At 42.6% G+C, this 16,384-nt stretch overlaps 1 protein-coding gene across 3 annotated transcripts in view; it reads left to right on the top strand.

Annotated features, from left to right (window-relative positions):
* The window catches only part of fto (FTO alpha-ketoglutarate dependent dioxygenase), a 113,938-nt gene that overhangs the window by 47,183 nt on the left and 50,371 nt on the right, over positions 1-16,384 (top strand). For all 3 annotated transcript variants that reach the window (XM_040011993.1, XM_040011994.1, XM_040011995.1), the window contains exon 8: positions 5,273-5,397. In XM_040011993.1, the coding sequence (XP_039867927.1) occupies positions 5,273-5,397 (125 nt within the window). The remainder of the gene's footprint in view (positions 1-5,272; positions 5,398-16,384) is intronic.

The following is a 16,384-nucleotide window of genomic DNA, read 5'->3' on the forward strand; positions in this document are numbered from 1 at the left end:
GCAAACCCCATTTTACTGGCTGCTATAATTGATGGTAGCTGCGACCTTGCAAAGGTCAATCTGGCAGAAAGGCCTAGGTTTCTGTCACCACGGAGATTGCGAGAACACACACACACAAAGCGGGAAATATCTTGTTTTATCAAAAAAATAAATCTTGTTAAGGTTTCAATTGAATGTTTTAGAGATCTTGGCATAGAAAATAAATTGCAGTAGTCATAATGTGTACTGTATAGAAAACAAAAGGTGCAATATATCAGTCTTTTTATTGTTATAGGTCTGCAAAAGGATTTAAAATAATTTATTGGGAGTAAATTTAAAGCCTTGAAATCCGCCAGTGTGAATGTTTCAATTGTATAAACTGTTAACCGTTGCCCAGATGATTTAAAAAGACATAAATATACAAAATAAAGATTTCCTTAAATTATTCTTGAGTGAACATTTTCATAAAGCATTTCTCATTTTATTCACTAGCAACCCTGATCAACAGTGTTGACACCCTTCATTCTTCTCTCTCACTCTCACACAAGCGCGCGCGAACACACACACACACACACACACACACACACACACACACACACACACACACACACACCCCCTATCAACCAATCTTATGTAATGGAAACTGAGTAAATTTCATTTCAGGTATGCCTCAATTTTGAGCCATCTGTAATCGTGTGATGGTAGGCACAAAGCAAGGAAAAAAAAAACACACACACACACACACACACACACACACACACACACACACACACACACACACACACACACACACACACACACACACACACACACACACACACACACACACACAGTTTTTATGACTTTGAATGTGATGTCACAGGAAAGTGACTGTGGTCTGGGCTTATTTCTTCCTTGGCTAATATAATTTTTCCACCGGTGCAGAGTCCCCTCCAGTGCAAAGTAACTTGCCGGTGGCATGCAGCAAACATACACAGATCCCTTGTCCAGACTGGAGTGAGCCCTACCAGGATCACACGTCCCCAGTTGTTTACATCTGAGACCAGAAACTATCCATTCCTGTGAGCAAGATGCTCAATGCCTTTTTCCACCAGCGGTCAAAGTGATATTGGTTTCTTGTATTAGAGTAGGGAGGGAGATGAAAGGGTCTGTCATACTCTCATTGCTAGGGCCTATAAAATCAGGTGTCAGAGCAGCTGAACTTAAACTGTCTCAAAAGTCCATGGAGTGTCTGGAGATGTGGAGAAAAGGGTTAAATCTTAAAACTTGATATATTTGCTAATGTGTTAACCATGCAACGGGAGTGCTACGCTGGATTTGGTGTGGGAAGGGGACAGTAAAAATTAAACAGCTGAGAGAAAAGGAAGTGTGTGGTTTTGTGTGTGTGTGTGTGTGTGTGTGTGCTTGTGTGAACCGTTGATGTTAATGCATTTTTTAAAATAACTTGCGTCAAAGTGATGTGAGTGCTTGCAAGAGAAACTGACAATAAAAAAAGAAACACCTTTTTATGAACAAGGGAAGGGGACAATATCTGAAAGAAGACAAATGAGAGAGAACAGAAGAGAACACGTAACATACAGCCGCGAGAAGGAGAAATGTTGGCATATAGCAACATTTATATTATGAATTTTGACTTTAAACTTTCTTGTTGTTGTGTGTGTCTGAAAAGGTAGATCTTTGTCCTTTATACAATATTAGTATGTTTCTCAAGTATATTCCCCTGGCACTATTATCAGTTTGTAAGTCAGTCGTTTTCAGAATTCAAACTAGCAGACCTCTGACTCATTGTCCTGTTGAACAGAAACATTTAGCTTTACAAGAGTTCCACCACTTTCTGTTAATTATCAACAAAAATATTAATTTTTTTCACCCAGCCATACTCTTCCTCTTATCAAATTTAGTGTTATTAATACCTATGGCCAATTTAGAATTGACAATAACCTAGCCTAATCTTGTACCCGATGTACCCGGAATAGTAACAGTAAGAACATGCAAACTTCACCAGCCAGGCGTTGGATTCAAACCCAGACCGCACCGCCTTTATTTTTTCATTATTTTCCTAATTTTCACATGGAGTATTCAAATATGAGTCACTCAATAAAAAAGCCTTTGAAATGATAGAAATACTATTTAATAGAGACTGGATCTTGTTTAAAGTCCACAGTGATGGCTTAACAGTCACAACCAGTAGGATTACTAGTTATCTCCATTCTTGCCTCCATATGGGCACAGTGAGATGTTGGCAAACAGAAACACTGGGGAGTCTGCTGGCTTTTTGCTGGGCTGTTACACATGCTAGTGGCAAGGAGACCTATGGGGAGGTTGCCAGTATGACAGAGGTGCAGTTAGGCTGGGAGGCACTATTGTGGCAAATTAACACCAGCCACCAGCCAAATTTCTGGAATGTTTAGTGTTACTTGTGAGTTTGTTTACCTCCTTCCTATTTTAGGTATCTAGTCATCATCTAGATGGTGTTCTCGTCTAGAATTCACCTCTGTCTTTTAAACAAGTTAATAAGGGAGCTCATTTTGGAATTGAAGCATTTGTGGCCTGCAGACATGAAAGGTTCCCTAAAAGAGAGTGCCAGTGAGCTTAAGAGTACTTGGAGTACCTGGAAAGTCCTGGGATAAAGTCAGCTAAGGCATTTTCATTGGGTGTTAAGAGTTTCTCTGACACTCTGGTGGTCAGCTAGTAGGTCTGGTTTATGGAGTGCAAACTTTCAGTTGTGCATGCATCTTTTTTTTTTTTTTTTTTTTAACCTTCTTGCCTTTCAGCTTCTTAGCTCTTATGTGACCACTCACAGCTCCACTGTTGCATTATAAAGGATCTAAATCATATTGCTCTATGTGCAGCAACAATCTTCCTATTGTATTATTCTATGTTGAATGAGTGACATGCCCTTATGTGATAGACCAGACAGATGCTTGTTGGTGTTAAGATACAGTCCTGGCTCGAGGTGTTAGTGAGCTGCCCCAGGCTGCCCTCCAGCCAGCCTTCGCTTGGAACACTATCATCACTCTAGCTCTCCACTAACCAAAATATCACCTCAGCTTGGCTGCATGTTTGTTTATCTTCCCCACCTCTGCACAGGCCCGGAAATGTTTATGCCTAACTTTAGTAAAATAGACAGGGTTGAATATGGGGTCTGGGGACCAATGAAAAGAGTACCAAGGAACGTCTTGTCCTCTCATTCACCTTGTAATGTGGCCTGGGTCAGGGGGACATCTGTGGTCAGCGTCAGGTTGAGAGAGGTGTAGACTGAGGACAGCTACTGTCATCGAAGGGTAAATACAAGAAAAGAGGGGGCTGATTAGTCCTAACACAGACCCAGAGATAAAGGACTGTGATCTGGCTGAGTCTGACTGAGGTTGGGCTTGACCAGTAAACAACCAGCAGGGTGTCTAAATGGCCCGGGGATCAGCCTGGGGCTAAACCTGAAGGCCTCTCTCAGCACTGGGTCTTCTAAACACTAGATCATACATGCACAAAGTTATCCATGCAAACAGACATTCACCGATTTTTGTGGGGAAGAGGCTTGCTAACACAGATTTAAATTATAAGAGGGACACCTCTACTCACAAAAATCTACACTGTACTCACAAAAATTTGTAGAGAACAAATAGAAGCTTTCGATACACACTCATAAATATATACACACCCCAACTAAAGCAGAGGTTGTTTAGGTAGTGTTTAGTGGAATTATTGAGTTGGGTGAAAAAAAACAAAGAATCACTTGAGTAAAGTGTATGCAACATAATTTAGCATTTTGAAAATAATGTGGCTACGATAGGCTGGACTTGTCCAGGGTGTACCCTGCCTGTGGCCCTATGAAAGCTCCAACCCCTGGCAGTTGGAAGCAGAAAAGGATGGATGGATGTGCAGTCTTTCCCTGTTATTCATTTTGATCCAAAGTCAGCTTTGGGAAGAGTTGAAGCAAGCTTAGAAGCACCTTAGAGCAAGTTTCAGATCAACTGTGAATCACTTCTCTTCAGCGTTGTGCTACACGGCCAGCATGGCAATGTGATGTCTACCAGCTGAGATGGTGATACAGTCTGAATACACTTTCTGGCACTTTCTTAGCCTGTCACTCATCCCAGGAGGACAGGGTTTGATCCAAACTGAAAGGCACAGTTTCCATAGGGAGTACAGCCGGCCCTGCCTCCTCCTGGTCACCTTAATCTTTGGTGTCTCCTCTGAGTCAGGTATAATCAGTCACACACCACCACATGTTTTGACACCTGTCCTGTGTGCTGTAGAGAAAGTAAGCATATTACTGCTCTCCTTTGGAAACGCACACACAGAGAGACAATCAAACGTATCTTCACATGAATTAAGACAGACAGGTGTATTGTCAGAAAGGGATTAAAAAACAGGGCGAGGGGAAGAAATGAAGGTTCCCTTACATAGTGGGTTTTTTGAAAAGAAGGTTGGATGACTGGGGAAGCGAGTGACTGTTAATGGGAAGAAATGAACGTGCTTGACTGGTGGATGTGACAGGAAGAGACTGTTCTTAACAAGGCGTCAGAGTCAGTCAGAGTTACAGATCCATCACTTCTCAGAGGCTTGGCAAAGGAGGGGGGAGACATTTAAGGATATTCAGAGAGGGAGAGAGTCTGTGAAGGGTAGAGAAGAAGAGGGAGACGGTGAGGGGAAAGAGGGATTTGAGTGTGGCTGACAGCACTGCATTTAATTTGGGCTGCCAGATCCTTTTTCATTTGACTCCTTCTCAACCAGCTTAGAGGCTGCGGAGGACTTGGAGGCGAAGGTTTGCAGGGATGTCTCCGATTAGCACTGATGTGCCACGTCACACTTTAAGCCAGCCTGTAATTCATGTTCAACAGGGGGATACTCACACATTACACTGTGCTGTGCAGGACGTGATTAATTGACTCACACTCTAATATTGGGTGTAATTTGCCCATCCTCTGATGTGAAACTGACTTTATACTAGACTTACTGCATGCTGTCATCCTAGGGATGGTATAATTGAGTCTTGGCTCAGAGCTGTGCAATTTCTAAACTAAGGATAGAAGCACAAGCACGCCAGGATTCACTTCAGGTCTTTCTACCCAATTTTGCAGTTTTCTGTTTAGTATTTAGGGTAGAATTTAATAGAGTAAATCACTGTAGTGGGGTTTAAACAACCACTGTTATTTAAAGCACTTTTTAATGGTGCTTCTCTACCTGTCCACTTTCTACTGAAGTTTTCACATTTCTACTGAAGTTTCACATATTTCCATTCAGTTCTATTTTGAACCACCTATTTCCACTTCTGCTGCTGTTTTTTATCCAGACTATGCTTTTCCTGGCTGCAGTGGAGGAGGAAGACCAAGCAGAAGAAGGAAGGAGGGAGATGGCAGAGATCCTGCTGTCTGCTTTGACAGACAGACACCAGCAAAGACAGACATGGAGAGACAGGTAACACAATATACCACCAACTTTGTTACTTCCATTGATCTTAAAAAAAAAAACAAACATCTGTTGATATGTAGTCTATCAGTTATGAGTCCCTATTTTAAATGGAAATGCCAACACACTCCAATAATAAAGTTTATTAATTTTCTAAACTGATTTGATCAAATCTAAGTAATGCATGCATGTTGCTGTGATTTCCTCAAGATTACACAAACCAAGGCAGAAACCAAACATAATATCTCATTTCACCTCATTTCACCTGCAAACCCAGAGCTATTATTATAGCTCGTGTAGTGTTGTTGCAGTAGTAAAATGTGTCAATATCTAGTTCTCGGTTAAGAGACTTATTAACTGTGATCACATCATCAAACAAAATAAAAACCAGTTGCAAAAGGTGACACATCAGGCCTACATTGCTTCAATGTGCATTGATCATTCATTTTCAGTGAATCGGTGTGAATTCCAGAGATATGCAATGGTGTGGTTGGTGTTGGTTTGAGGTCCTCGGGCCTGGCGGTTATCACAGTTATCACAATGACACATGTGTCTTGGATAGGCCCAATCACTTCCTTCCCTCCAGATAAAGAAGGAGAGCACAGGGGTTAGAACGTCGGTCATCCATTCAGATAAAGAAGGGCCTCACACATGCACCAGTGTTGTTTTAGCTGTTCGTTTTAGCCATTTGCTCTCTCCGCCAGCACATACACGGACACATACAAACACTACATGTACACACGACCACTACATTCACATTTGCTATACTCTTTATTGTCTCTTTCAATAGTTTTGACCTCAGAGTTACATGCGGACAAGAACCCTTATGTGAGAACAGACATTTCACTAAACCTTAGTGAAAGCAAAGCGGCAGGAAGATAATTCAAAGGCTACAAATCCATTTTCTTTTGAAAACTTCATGTTAAATTCCTGTTGTGCTTACGCCCTCATATTTCTAAGGCACTCTATTCTTCTGTTCTATGTTTTGCATTGTCCCCTCTAGTTGACCCTTAGATTTGTCCCATCCAGATGAGTCTTGTAAACAGGCTGTTTCCACACACCTTGCTTTGCTGTGTCAACGCCCAGTGCCTCACAACTCTGATGTAGGGCCTGCTCTGATAGTGCATTCCAGCGGCATGTGCTGAAAGCTAGAAACCATCTCGCCACCCCCACCCTCAAGTGAACATCAGAACTGTCCCCTACCATCGCAGTTCTCCCGCACCACCCACAATGTGATGTTACCACCAGCTAACAATGTCTGACCCTACATTTTGCTCAGCCCACCCTAAGATGCTGACAACCAGCATCACTGGCTGGGACAGGAAATGCTCAGCCCTTGCCGGCAGAGCAGACAGACGTTTACTCTATCAGCAGTGAAAGACTGATTAGATTAGTTTTGGTGGAAGGCACATGTCCCACACAATATGTTTGAACTCCAGCTGCTCCTGATACCTCTTCTTCCCCTTACACACATTCTATGTCTATCCCTAAACTACACCACCCTCTCTTACAGAAAAGCCAGGGGTCATGCTGTCAAGTGGCTGTCAACAGATAGCATTTTCACAAAACTAAACACATAGCTATGCGCAATGTTAAGTGGGAAGTACTGGTACTGATAAGCAATTTGATGAGGGTCAGGGATTGTTAGACTTTGTTGAGCATGAAAAAGTTTTAATTTCTTCATGCATACTACTAAGAGGCAAAGTCGTTATTTTGAATTAAAGAAGCACTTTATTACAGAAGACGCAGAGTGAGGGAATTGTAGTGCACTCCAGTCAGATGTATTCAAACCATCATTTATTTTCATAAAAGCATTCACTAAAATAGGACTAAAATTAATTTGCTGATTCATTTTGTTGCTTTTTTATATTTAGCGTTCTAATTAGGTTTCCACACAATATTCAACAGGCAAGCTTTCATCATAACACTGCCTTTTGTTTCCATGGTTTCCATTCAGCATATAATACTTGCAAAAATATAATGGAAAAAGGAACAAAAAAAAAGCATGATTGATGACTTTTGCTAGAGGCCCATAAACATAAACAAGCAGCGCTGATTGATTAAGTTTCTCACTGACTTTTGTTTCTAAAACACCAGTTAAAGTAGCATTCTTTGCTGTGGAACTTCGGCCTACCAGCTGCCATTGTCTGCCTGCGAGCCATTTTTAGTACAAGCAAGAAGGAAAGAAAGAGGAATTGGAGCCGGTGACCAGTGGTTCTTCACCATTGACTTATAGGCACTCAGAGTGAGTGATGCCTGCTCTCACCGTGCTAGTGGAAGCAGTCCATTCATTCACTCTGAGCCAACGAAGTTATGAGAGCTTTTTTATTCTTATGAGCTTTTCTGGTAACTGGGTTTTCCTGATGCACATGGTGAATTCTTTGATAGATGCTGCCCTCCATGTCCCTTTGGTAAATGCCCCGTGAGTACCCTGGAAATAGATGGATTATTATATGGGTGGGTGACTGTGCCGCAGCAGAGCAGTTCAGTATGCCACACAGGAAGTGCAGATTGAAGAGCAAGACGCAACCTCTAGGGAGCAGCTCCATTAGGATAGAAAATGGCACATCCCAGTGGCACCGGGAAGGTTTTTGGTTTAACAAAGGTAATGAAGGATCCACACTGGAAGTACATACACAGAAAATTCTTCAGCCTGCAGTCTTCTGCAGTATATTTAGAGAATTGTTTTGTTTTATCTTGCTGTCAATGCTCATTATGCATTTTTAGACGCTGTCTTCAGTCTGTGTGCTTACAGTGTGGCTACTGTTGAATATCCTGGATGAGGTGACCTCATGCTGACCTTGCAAAACCTAGAGGTCACTGCTCTGGGCATTAGAAAAAATAACAACAACAACAACAAAAAGCTTTGTCACAGCCAGCAAGCAAATACTGAAGGGAACAGCTGCGAGTTTTGTACTGACCATGCAAACTGCTGTAGGCTTTGTAAGGTCATTATATGATAATGAAAATCATTACAGAATTACATGGGGGTTTAGGACATGAGAGCAGTAGGGAGGGGAGGGGAGGGCCACATTGGGTTTGATAAATGGACTGTGAAGGTGCCCATCTGGCCCTCTCTATGGCTTTTTCTTCCTGCTCTTTTATCCATTCTTATCCTTTACTACCCCTCTTTCATTCCCCTTCTATGTTCTCCAGTGGGCCAATGTAAAAGCGAGAAGGCCTGAAGTGAAAGATTAACAGAGTGAAAACCTAACTCACCTCTGTGGAGTAGAAAAGAGGAGGGTAGACAGACGGAGGTGTTTATGATCCAAAGCAGGGTTTGTGCCTGACTTGGCAACCCTGTCTTCCCATCTCTGAGTGTGGGCCAGTAGGAGAGTAGGCAGTCATTGACCTTTGGCACTGGAAACAGTTGGACAGCTCAGGATGTGTGAACAGGGTGTAGTTTGGAGGCACTGGGGTGGTAATACATTACAAGGTTTAAAATAGGCCTCTTTATTTATGCTACAGTTGCTGTTCTCCTCGGATTATAGAATGGAGGACAACAAAGACTGAACAAATTTGTTACTGGATCCTTGAAACTGCTGCAAATTAGCAGCATTTTGGATTCATACCAAATGAGAATAAGCAATGATGGACATACACTACCTTACACTGCAAAGATTGCTGTGATAATGGACTACATAAATAAATGCGTACAACTAGGTTTTTTTCTCTTTTAAACAATAGATTTTTTTATGTTAAAGTTAGATAATATCTAGTTTCTTGTATGTTTAGTAACATTCTTTATATTTAGTTTCTACCTTTAGTTCAAAAATAAACTAATTCACAGTTTAAAAATAATTTTTGACAAGTGTCCTGTTGTAATTGTATTCTAGTGACCTCTTGAAAAGGAGCTTATAACACTGTACAGGTTGGGATGGATGTCATTGTCATAGCTGTACAATCAGAATTTGTGGCGTAATACATCTGTTGTCCGTGTTTACAACTTTTCTCCAGTGTGCTGAAAGTTAGTGAGGTCTTTATCCTAAGACAAAGGAAACATCAGCTGACATGGCAAGCAGAGTTAAAAGGGCAGAGAAGGAGGTCCACGTGTTCACAGCTGCACTCATCACTCAGCTGTCCAGTTTGACCCATGACCCCGTAGGGTTGTCTCCCAGCCTCTATCGGCTTTATGTTTCCTGCCATTGTCATCCACTGTTGTCCTCACCTGGACAGGCCGCTTCTACACAAAAGGTCCAGTCTGTCATCAAACCCACGGGTCACTCAGGGCCAGCAGGGGCTAGAGAGCTGAAGGTTGAAGCTGTGCCCAGCCAGGGATGACCCCAACAGTCTTGTCAGCTACCAGTTGCACCCCTGTAGAGATGCATAGTGACAGAGAAAGGAGAGAGACCTTCCTCGGCTGGCACTTCATTCTCAGAGTGGTGACATTTCTTTTGTGTTGTCTCTGACAGACCCCGCCCTGATTCCCGTGCTGGGGCGAGAGAGGGAGCTCGGAGACAATGGAGGTCCCTCTGTACCAGATGGGAGTTGGAAAGATTGTCAGTATCGTGTCCATGATAAAGACAAACAGGTCTACTAAAAGTTTTAGAAGTGGTGGCACCACACTGGGATTGCTCATGACATAGATAACTCACTCAAGTGTTTACAGACACAAGTTCCCATCAATCTATCAAATCTGCCATGTGTCCATGTGTTATTGTTCTAAAAAATTTGTCATTACATGACTTTTTCATTTGACTTCACAGCCACATGTCTATGATGTGCATGATTTTGGAAAACAGAGATTGTAGGGTGCAGTGCAGAGAAGGTGGCATCAGATCTTAAATAAATAGGTTTAATTAGCGGTGCGGTGGTGATGTTTGTACTGGCATTAAACCAGTGGTCTGGTTTGGGGCAGGTCAGTCCGGGCATGTTGTCAACTGTGCCTGCGTGATGTAAGTTGCAACTCGAGGTGACAGGTTAATCAGATCTCCCAGACAACAGCCCCACATTTACATCTTCATCACTCTCACAACAGTGGTCCTGTTTTGCAAACAGAACAGACAGGGCTGGCCCAGTTTGTTTTCCTTGGCACGTGTTACAAGCCAGTAGTTTTGCTGGGTGCATACTTGTATCTCCTTACCCTAAGGGTTTCTCTCCTGCAGTGGTGGGTAAACACCTGTGTGTGGTGGGCTGAACTCCCAAGCCGCAGCCGTGTTCTGTACCTTTGTCTGTGTGCCTTTTTCTTTGTACCACCTACTTTTGCCGTCATCTACATCGCTGTGTTTACTTTATTCTGGGCACTGAGGGAGAAAACAAATAAGGACATGTCATCTGCCTCTTTTATCGCCGGCCAGCCTGTAATTAGCGCAAGCGCAGTGGTTTGCCTAAGACTCTGTCATCTAATTTGTCTGTCTTTATCTAAAACATGTCTGTGTGGTCCCTTAGACCAGTTACGTTCGTGCAGCGAGATTGTCTGCGGCCTGGGTGTTTGTGAGGTGTGTGTTTGTGTGCGCTTGATTGTAAATTATGAGTTCTTCTCTCATGCACCCACCCCTGTTAAGCAATCAGTCAGTTATGCATGACATGTCCTGACCTCAGCAGAACCTCACAGCTGCTGTTTCCGTAGTAATCGTCCTCCCATCTTAGTTTGCTCCCAGGCTTGAAAGTACATCAGAGTATGCCTTATTCTTGCATTAATTTGTTTTGAACGAGATGACAGGTGATTGTATTTATTTACCTTCTACTTACGGCATAAACAAATTTTACCCATGTAAATATGCACTTATCTCTATGCTGCCCTGTTTCTCATGCGAGTTAGTAATTAGTTGTTAAGGTACATGCTTTCACTCGTTCTGTGGTTTGCTGTGGGAACAGAAGGCTCACATCAGCAGCAGTCAGTATCGCACTCATACTCTCTTTTGTTAAATTCCTCTGCTTATCCTTGACTTGATTCACAAATGAAAACAGTATTTTCATAATTATGCCTTTCACAGTAAGAACTTGGCAAAGAAATGCGGCATAGAAAGCGGGAAAGAGAGAGTTGAAAATGTCATTAAAAGTCCCACAGCCATTTAAACACACTTGTTGCACAGACAGCTGCCCATTAAAAGCTGCCTTTTTAATATGGAAACAAGATTTGTGTTTGGAATAGACAGTGTGGTAAGGGGTGGGGTAGTTTTGGGCCTGTTTTACTGGTAGTCAGGAAAACCAGGACATTCTTTCTGGTCAAACCCAACATCCCATAGAGCTGATAGAGCATGATTGGGTGAGGATGTGTGGCATGCATGTGAAACAAACATTGAGAACATAACATTATGAGAAGATGGAAGTTGTGCTCACAGAAATCACAGTTTTTACTGTGTATCTGCTCTAAATCGAGTTTGTTTTTGAGTACTGTGAAGGTGCTTATTTGGCCCTCTGTACGAACCAGTTTTATTTAAATCAATACGTTAGTTGAAACTGTACCACTGGGAACCATGATAAAGAATAATGGGATGTGGAGGCCTCATTTAACACAGAGACAATCTGTTTAACAGATGCTTCTAAGATTTCATTGTGTTTTGGATTTTGTTTATTACAGGCACTTTTTTTTGGGAGGTTAATTACTTTTGTGCTGCTGTTTAATGCTGGAGTCACAGAGCTAACTGCAGCAATGTATGCAGTATTTAAATACATACATATGTAGATTTTACATGTGTGCACGCCACATGCTTCATCCTTTCCCTTTTTCCCTGATCCCATCTACCATAACCACCCCACCTGGGGAGCCCTCCAGCCCTCCCACTCCTTATACACACATCTTTCTCCCCTTCTCTGTTAATTATAACCTACACTGCTGGAACACTTCATTTCATAGCAAGCATATTGTCTCTTCAAGGCTGGCAGGCAGGTCATAAATTATCCTGAAGGTGAGGATGGAAGTTGGAGGAGATAGTTATGAAAATTTCATCTGTCTGCCGTAGCGGCCGCAGCTGCTCCTGTCACTAGCCGTGTGCTGGAGGAATTACACCGGGTCAGCTTGTGTGTGTGTGTGTATGTGTGTTGGTGTGTTCTTCAGTTTGTGCATATGCATAGGAACATTACCACGTGTGAGCAGTTACAATGTGCACATATATATATGGCACTAATGCATGCACGTCTTTGTCCCTGTGTTTGTGTGTGTGTGTTGCGTGGCAAATGTGTACAGCAGGTTGGCCAGGTAGGACCTGCCTGTCAGTGAGTGGAACATCTCTGGCGTTTCTGTCACCCCAGGGCCCCCAGCTTTGCCCCGAAGCAGGGAGGCTAGAAGGGGGGACAAGCTAGGAGGGCCGTCCCCAAGCTGTCTGTGTTCATTACTGCTACAAAGACGGGACGTGGCCGGCAGGTGGCCAGACCTTTAGTCCTTACCTACTGTGATCATCTGCTGCTCCACTTTTTTGCATGTCTAGGTGGGTGGGTGTGCAAGCCACTATGCATGCTTGAATGAAAAGATTCAGAAGAAACCTGTAACTTATGAATTCGATTAGAGATGTGAAATTGTGTTTGACCTATGAAATTGTGTTTGTGTATCTGTGAAAGCACATGGCTAAATGCATGTGCTTACGTATCTACACGTGTACATAAGTCGTGCTTACATATCTACAAGTGTACATAAATCGTGCTTCTGGAAAATGGGAAGCTGTGCTGCTTTGACGCTTTCTTTACGCAGCATAGAGCGCCTCTCTCTCGACAGACAGCGTCTCAAAGTGGCAATTAGTAAGAAAAGAAAAGAAAAACACTGTACAATCCCCTCCATCCCCGCCTATGTCAATCTGCAGTTTCCTGCAAAAATTCTATTAGGGCCAAAGTCCATAGCTGTTAATTACAATTCTAACTAGCTTGCCTCCTGACGAATGGAAGGCTTCAGCGGTGATGTTGGATAAAAGGGATATCAGCGATTTCACTTCCCTGTACAAAGGCAGCTTCTGAAATGGGTCATCAATCCCATAGTGATAAATGTCTTGTGGAGTAATGGCTCTCTTATCAGCTGCGGATTACTGGAGATATTTGTAATTAGTGTAGCCACACAAGTCCCCAACAGATGTTTTTGAGGGGGCACAATATTAAAGCCTTGGTTTAGTGCTAAATGGGAACTTTCTGAAAATAATAGGGATAGTTAGAGCTATTGTATTGTAGCAGGCATAGGTGATTCTCAAGAACTGAGTCAGTGGGAATCTGTGTATGTGCTCTGCTGCACAAAGACATACATTACACACAAATGTGTGAAACCATGTGTATACACATTCACGCACACACTCATGAGCTGTTAAGTACACAGCCTGGGGTCCATCCTTCAGATACTGTGCTCAGTAGTCACATGACTGTGGGAGCCACAGGGCTCCTCTTCTCCTCCTGTTCCTCCTCCTCCTCCTCCAGCCCTAGAGGTAGCCACTGCTACGCCAGGGGGAGTGAACGATTCACTTTTAACTTCCATTTCTCCTGTTTTGGGTCGAGATTCACTCGCTGCCCTGAAGTTTTTTTTCTTCTTCCTCCTCTTCCAGCTCTCATGAAATCACAATGTGATGTATTCAGCCTGAGGTGTAGCTCTATTCACAATGCAGTTTGACACTACCAAGCCTTGCTCCCTTCTGTTTTCACAATGTATGTGTACAGATGGCCTACTGACAAGTCTGTACCACTAATAAAATTGTCCTCGCTGTAGTTGACAGATACTCTAGAAAGCCTTTTAATATACACTTGAAAGAAAGGACTCCTGTATTTTGTAGTTATCTGTCTCCTCCTTATGTTTGTATATTAAAATATAGACATTATAGAGAGCCCGTACAAGTACAGCAACCGTTCAGGCCTGTTTTCTGTTGCCAAAATATATCCTTATGAACCCAGCCACAGACCTATACACACACATATGCAGCCTGCACGCCACTGACAGACGTGTAAGCAGATGCAGCCAGAACTGGTAATGGCAGGTGATTATAAGTGGCACACGTGCCAAACTAATTAAACCCCTGGGTTGACAGCAGCATTTGGTAGCACTAGCATTCTGGCATGCTGGCATTAGAATAATTGTAGCAGCAGCACATTTCACCTGCGAGACTGCAGCTAACAGCATCATTTATTTTACAGCAGCCTGCACCGGATGTTTCAACAGAGGCTCGAGTTTCCCTGCTTTACGTTTGACATGTATGGCAACCCCTGCTGCAGATGGGACAGCTTTTCTTAATGCTAGTTGGAGCATATTTGCTCAAGGGTATATGGTATTTATATTTTACATAGTCTTTAAGTGCGAAACAGAAATGAATGAGATGCAAGTACGTCAACACATATTAGAGATGGTATGAATGAAATCAAACTTGGCCCTTAACTACATCATCTATGGCCTGTCACATATTTTTTACTTCTTTTTTTTTTTTTTTTTACCGTATGCATTTATTTGGAATAGGCAGCACAACTGTGTAACTGTGCACAGATGAGGCCTACACTTACTTGTTTTTTAGGTTTCAAACAGAGAACAGAGTGAAATATAGGCATATATAGGCAAGCTATATCTGTGGATCAAAACTGTTAATGGCACTTCTTGTGCTAAACACACCCTCATGTACCACAATGCTGAACTGATGTCACACCATTTACCCATAAGGCCATCCTTCTTATAGGGAAACACAGGAAAAAAAACTTCTCCTCAGTTTTCAGTTTCTCTTATGAGTTAAGCAAGAGCCCAGCACATGTTTTTACATGTGAAGAAAAAATACTCAATTCAAAAAAATCTGTGTTAAATTACGGGAATCTTTATTAAATGCTTCAGGTAAAAGATGTCAAATGAAAAAGTTTTAAAATATCAAGCTAAGAAATATAGAAGTGATTTGAAAGATAGCAAATTTGTCCAGTCAGGCAGGCTGACCTACCTCTGCATGTCTCCCATTCAAGACACACTACAGCAGGCAGGCAGGAAGGAGACAAGGACAGGAGGATGAATGTCTTAGATTGTTGGGTTCTCAGGTCATCACTTCTCCAGCTGGAGGGCTGGAGCTGTAAGTCTTTCTCACAGAGGTCAGAGCTGTGTCAGGAGGCCAGAAACCGCAACAGGAGGCACACCTGCACACGCTCTGTGCATCTGCAATTTGTACATTTCTGTCTCGCAGGCACATACCTGAATAGTTGAGTAAGAATTTAAGAATACTTTCAGTTCTGTGGAAACTGCGCTGTGTGTTAATGAATTGACTGATTCATCTGACCGCCTTGTTGAGCAGGTGTGGCTAGGCCAGGTGTATACTGCATCACCAGGTGTCTGTGTGTGTTTACGCTCAAGGTGAGAGGTAAACTGATATTGTAACTGTTAGCGTACTTTAGCGAGTTGGGTTATGCAAGGTATTTAAGCATGTATTGTTAGATTTATGGTTTGCAGAGTTGCATATCACAGACTTTCATCTCTACCAAGCCCACATCCAGCTATGCACTAATATTTGCATGTTGTAAATCGCAATGGTGACAAATAGGGTGCATTCCGCTCCTACGCATTTTCCCCAGAGGTTTTGCTGTCGTGTCCACTTGCACGTAATTGCTTCTTTGCCTTACTGCACATATATCACTTGCTGAAACATCACTTACTTTTTTCAGGTTTTATTGCAGCGCCCAGACTGTGTTCACTCTCGAAAGCTACTGTGTTAAGCTTGTTGTAGAAGAAGTGAAAAATCAGCTCTTTGAAGGCACAACGAAGTGGCCGATGGCAGCTGATAGCTGGAGCTTAGTGGATCCTCATTATGTGCTGTAGCAAGCTGATTAAAACATTTGATTTGTTCTTGGTGTGTGTGTAAGTGTGAACTCAGATGCCTGTGTGCATCTCGTGCACGAGCAAGTGTGTTTGTGCGTGCGCGTGCGTGGAAGTGTAGCCCTTCAGGCTGCTGCGGTGTGTTATCTGTTTTTTCAACCTTGTCATACTAATTACAGTCCATATTTACTTACATTCTCTTTTTGTTTTCTGCCCTTGATAGGCATCTGTGAGTGCCTCTTTCTAGGCTGTTCTCATTAACAAACTGATGATGTGTGAAAGGTCTATCTTGTGATGATAGAGGGAGCT

The sequence above is a fragment of the Simochromis diagramma genome, unplaced genomic scaffold (genome assembly GCF_900408965.1).
Source record: "Simochromis diagramma unplaced genomic scaffold, fSimDia1.1 OVJJ01000603.1, whole genome shotgun sequence".
Taxonomy (NCBI): Eukaryota; Metazoa; Chordata; class Actinopteri; order Cichliformes; family Cichlidae; genus Simochromis; species Simochromis diagramma.